This window comes from Tupaia chinensis, unplaced genomic scaffold, assembly GCF_000334495.1.
Source record: "Tupaia chinensis unplaced genomic scaffold, TupChi_1.0 Scaffold000231_1, whole genome shotgun sequence".
NCBI classification, from domain to species: Eukaryota; Metazoa; Chordata; class Mammalia; order Scandentia; family Tupaiidae; genus Tupaia; species Tupaia belangeri.
This window is the reverse complement of record NW_006159706.1, coordinates 3,513,437-3,517,948: the sequence shown is the minus strand read 5'-3', so window position 1 is coordinate 3,517,948 and position 4,512 is coordinate 3,513,437. Positions and strand designations below refer to the sequence as shown.

Below are 4,512 nucleotides of genomic sequence, written 5' to 3'. Positions count from 1 at the left end.
AAAGAGTGAGGACAAAGTAGTGGGATTGGCATTTGATTTTCTAAAACAAAAACTAAAACTTATTAGGTTTATTTTGCCAAGTGTTTCACAACCTTTAGATGCCGACTGCACCTATTTTTAGAACACAGTGCATGTTTAGGAGGTGGGAGGGTCTCGACTCTTCTAACAGAACTGCCTGGTAGGGCGTGTGTTTATTGCTCCCTGCTGGCAAGGGTGCTACCATTTTAAGCAGTAGATACTAGACAGTTTCGTACAAGAATCTGCTGGCTTCTCGCTTTTCTTAGTGCCTGAGGCCCTCCCCACAGCTCCGAGGGCCCATGTCCTGTCAGGCCAGCTGCCATCAAGCTGAGGGTCCCTCCTTGTCAGGGCATCACTTTCACCAACCGCGTGAGGCTCTGACCCTCTCGTGGTATGTGTAGGTTTGTGCTGGTTCGGCTGGCCCTGTGCAGGGGTTCCAGACATGCCACCTCAAGGGGGAGGCTGCCAGGAGGGACGCTGACTGGGTGGTGGGCGTAGGCCTCAGGGAGGGTGCTGAGGTGGGCACCAGCTTTGTTATTAGAGTTCACATTGGGGTGTCTCGTCTCCATAGCCAGCCTTGAAGCTTGGAGACTCAATCAAGAAATTACCAGAGGGACCAGCAGTTAGCGTATTGGCTATGTCGCTGGACTCCCATGTAGTCGACCATGGTTCACGCCGGACGCGTGTGCGTGCGTGCTCAAGCTCCTGAGAGGAGAATGGAGGAGAAGGGATTGCGGTGTGGCCATCCCCTCTGGGGGATGATTTCTCGCTTTCTGTCTCTCTGTCTCTCTCTGTCTGTCTGGCAAGCGCACGCGCCCTATAGTGAAAACCTCTCCAAAAAAAAAAAAAAAAGAAAAGAAAAAAAAAAGAAAAGAAATCACCAGGCAGTGTGGACCCCTGTACCCTGAGCCTGCATCTTAGCAACTCCTGGGTCCCCGTATTCATTCCAGCCCTGAGACCTCTGCCCCTGCTCACCCTCTAGCCTATGATGGGGTGAGGGGGCTCTACAGCCTATGGCCAAGGCCCCATCAAAGCCTCTCTGCCCCCGACCCTCCAGGCTGGGGCTGCACAGACCTCGTCTGCTACACCGATTACCTGCAGACCATTACCTGCATCCTGGAGACGTGGACCACCCACCCCAGAACACTCACCCTCGCATGGTAAGTGGCCAGGCCTCACCAGCCCCGGGATGGCTGGGATGGGGCAGGACCTCAAGAGGCCATGGACTGTGCTTCTGGTCAGGAGCTTAGAAGTCGAAAGGCTATTTCCTGGCGACGTGCTTAGTGATGTCACCTGACAAAGACTGAGCTGGGAGGCACCGTGCCCTCCTTACAGACAGCCACGTGAGGCTCATGGTGAGGAGGCCACAGGGCCGCCCTGCCAGCTCCCATTCTGTTTTCCATACAGGCCCACGTGAGTTTTCAAGCACTTGGACCCCAGGGCCCTGCTGTGTGTTTCACATGAATGAGTACTCCCGCTCTCCCAATGAGAACTTGCCAATATCACACAGCCAGGAAATGGGGAGCTGAGATTCAAACTGAAGCCTCCCAACCCCCAAATCCTTGGGTCTCTATTAGCTGGATCCCACATGGTCAACTGCACAGTCTGAGTCCCAGATCCGGTGGCTTGAGAAACACACTGGGTGAATGTGTGTGTGCATGCTGAACTCCTAAGAGGAGGATGGAGGAGAAGGGATTGATTTCTTACTTTCTCTGTCTCTCTGTGACGCTCTTGCTAACAACCACATGGGTCCTATAGCAAAAAGAGAAGATTCAAATGTCCCAAGTAGAGAGCCGGGGCCCCTACAGTAGGGAGTGAGTCCCTGGTCCCTTGGAGGGGTGCAAGTCAAGGCTGAGCATCAGGGATCTGCAGGGGAGGGGATACCATCCCTGGGGAAGGGCTGTTTGAACCTGGTGACCCTAGCCCCATCTCAAATCCCTCCTGGCCCCAAGACTCTGGGCTTCTCCTGAGAAAGCTCCCCTGGCTGCCAGCCGTGACTGGCTGCTCTGTCCCTGAAGGGAGGACGAGAATGGAGACCTGGGGGACGTGGTCACCTCCTGCAGCCTGCACAGGTCCGCTCACAACGCCACCCATGCTAAGTACACGTGCCACATGGATGTGTCCCGCTTCATGGCTGACGACCTCTTCAGAGTCAACATGACAGACCCGTCTGGCAGCCACTCCCAGGAGTGCGGCAGCTTTCTCCTGGCTGAGAGCTGTGAGTACCCCTGGGGCCCCAGGCTGAGGGGAAGCGGGGTGGGGCGGGCCCCACATTCCCTGCCTCCATCAGCACTGACCTGTCCTCTGCCCTCCTGCCCCTCAGAGTTCTGCCTTTAGATGCACTGCTTTGGGTAACCCCAGAGAGGCGGCGGAGGGATGGAAAGGACTGGGCTGCGGTCCAGGCTGCCGGACCTGGCCTCCAGCTCCGCCCCTGCCTGTCTGTGGGACCTGGGACAAGGCACACCTACCTCTGGGACTGTTCTCCCACTTGAAGAGTGAACGCCTTGTAACCCTGACCTCTGGGATTCTGTCCCCATGATGAGCAAGTTGGGGACAGCAGAGATAGAGGCCAGGGGTTTCCTTCCAGGCTGGTGGTGGGAGGGATCCCTGGGGCAGGAGTGCCGGCTGCAGCTGCAGATGGGGCATGAGGGTCCAGAGCAGCTGTGGCTTAGGATGTGTGTGTGTGTGTGTGTGTGTGTGTGTGTGTGTGTGCGTACGCGCATGTCCAAAGCAGCCTGAGATCAATGCAGCCTGCAAAGCAAGTCTCACCCTGGAGAAGGCCCCGTCCCATCCCTGGAATCCCAGAGGGGGCCGGGGAATAGGGGGGTGTCTGGGCTTCACGCTCTGGGATCAGATCTGTACCACTTTGCTGAGTGTGTGTCGCAACACACTGAGGGGTGAGGGGTGAGCGGTGAGCGGAGCTTCACACACACCTGGACACACACACACACACACACAGGCCCTCTGCCTCACTGGGCAAGCTGGGGTCCCTGCAATCTCTCAGAAGCAGAGGAAAGGTCAGGGCAGAGAGAGTGCTTCCACTCCCCCACACGAGGTGGCCCCCAGGAACATTTCTCTGTGCACCCTCCCTCCCTGCAAGGGTCTGAGGCCGGGTCTGAGCAAACCCAGGCTCCACAAGCATCTCTTTGGGCAGTTCTTAGGTTATTTGGTGTCTCCCTGAATTGGCCCGCACCCCCAGCCCACTCACACAAGGAAGCCCAAAACCAGGCCTCAATTGCCCTGGAGAAAAGAGGGGGGAGCTATACGGTCAAAGCCGTCCCAGTGCTGAAGTAGCAACAGCCACAATGCTATTCCACGGCATTCAAAGCCCCCTCCATGGCATTCAAAGCCTCCTCCATGGCATTCAAAGCCCGCTCCACGGTGTTCAAAGCCTGCTCCATGGTGTTCCGTGACACGTGCTCTTCTCCCCCCTCAGGCCAAGATTCGAGCCCCTTGTGAATGTTTCAGTTTCAGAATATCTTTCTGGAAGCACCCCAAAAGTTCCTTCGTTAATCTGACAGGTGCTCATTGAGGGTCTCCTGGGGCCAGGCTCTGTTCTAGGAGCACCGATGGAATCAGGAGGCCCAAACTTCTGCCCTGAGGAACTCAGAACCCACAGAGGAAGGCAGATGGTAAAAACCACATATGTGTGCCGTGTTAGGTGATGGCAAACAGACAGTGGAGGAACGGGCATGGAGTGCAAGGCCTGCAGCTTCTCTTTCACTCAAGTAGAGCCTTTGTCATTTGGCCCCTCTGAAGTTATGGCCTTCGGCTATTTACAATAGCTTGGTCCTGCTGAGTTCAAAGCCCCATGCGATAAGAACTGGTGCCATTTTACGATGAACGTGTTCTGCTCGAGTTCATAAAACAAACTTGGATGGAGCAAAACTGGCAGCTGGCCTTGCCCTTTGCCAGGGGGCACGCAAGAACGCATGGTGTTGAGGTCCACAGCTCTCCTCTCACGTTCACCGGAAGAGGGCTGGAGAAGAGGCCTGGCAAAGCAAACTCGCAGGGCCAGAGCTGGTGCCACACGGCCCAGAGCAGAGTGCAGAGAAGGCCCTCAGTGAAGGGCAGCCTTCACTATCAACACGCTGAGTCAGTCCAGTAGCCCCATGGTTAAGGGAGCCGGATCCCACAAGGCTGACCACGATTCGAATCCCGGCCCAGGCATGTGTATGTGCGTGCCTCAAATCCCCACAGGATGGAGAAATGGAGATGGGATTGCAGCATGACCACATCTCATTAAGGGTGCTTTCTCTACCCTTGCATCTGTCTCTCTGTCTCTCTCTGGTGAGCACGCGTGCCCTCTGGCAATTAAAAAACAAAGAAGCCTTTGACTTCTCAGGGATTCCGGGCTAATGTGAAACCAACTTTATAGAATTGTCCCCTCGGGCGGGGGTGGGGTTCTCACTTTCCCTCTCACTGTGTCTGTTTCTCTCTCTGGCAAGTACACACAATCTAAGGAAAAAATCTTTTTTTTTTTTTTTTTTTTTT

At 55.5% G+C, this 4,512-nt stretch overlaps 1 protein-coding gene across 7 annotated transcripts in view; it reads left to right on the top strand.

Moving 5' to 3' along the window:
• The window catches only part of IL21R (interleukin 21 receptor), a 46,012-nt gene that overhangs the window by 31,878 nt on the left and 9,622 nt on the right, over positions 1-4,512 (top strand). For 3 of the 7 annotated variants that reach the window (XM_006148257.3, XM_027771787.1, XM_027771788.1), the window contains 2 exons: positions 1,076-1,178; positions 2,037-2,236. The exons of 2 other annotated variants lie outside the window; for them this stretch is intronic. In XM_006148257.3, the coding sequence (XP_006148319.1) occupies positions 1,076-1,178; positions 2,037-2,236 (303 nt within the window). Of the gene's footprint in view, positions 1-1,075; positions 1,179-1,970; positions 2,237-4,512 lie in introns of those variants that run through there. 2 more of the 7 variants (XM_027771789.1, XM_027771790.1) reach the window with 2 other exon arrangements.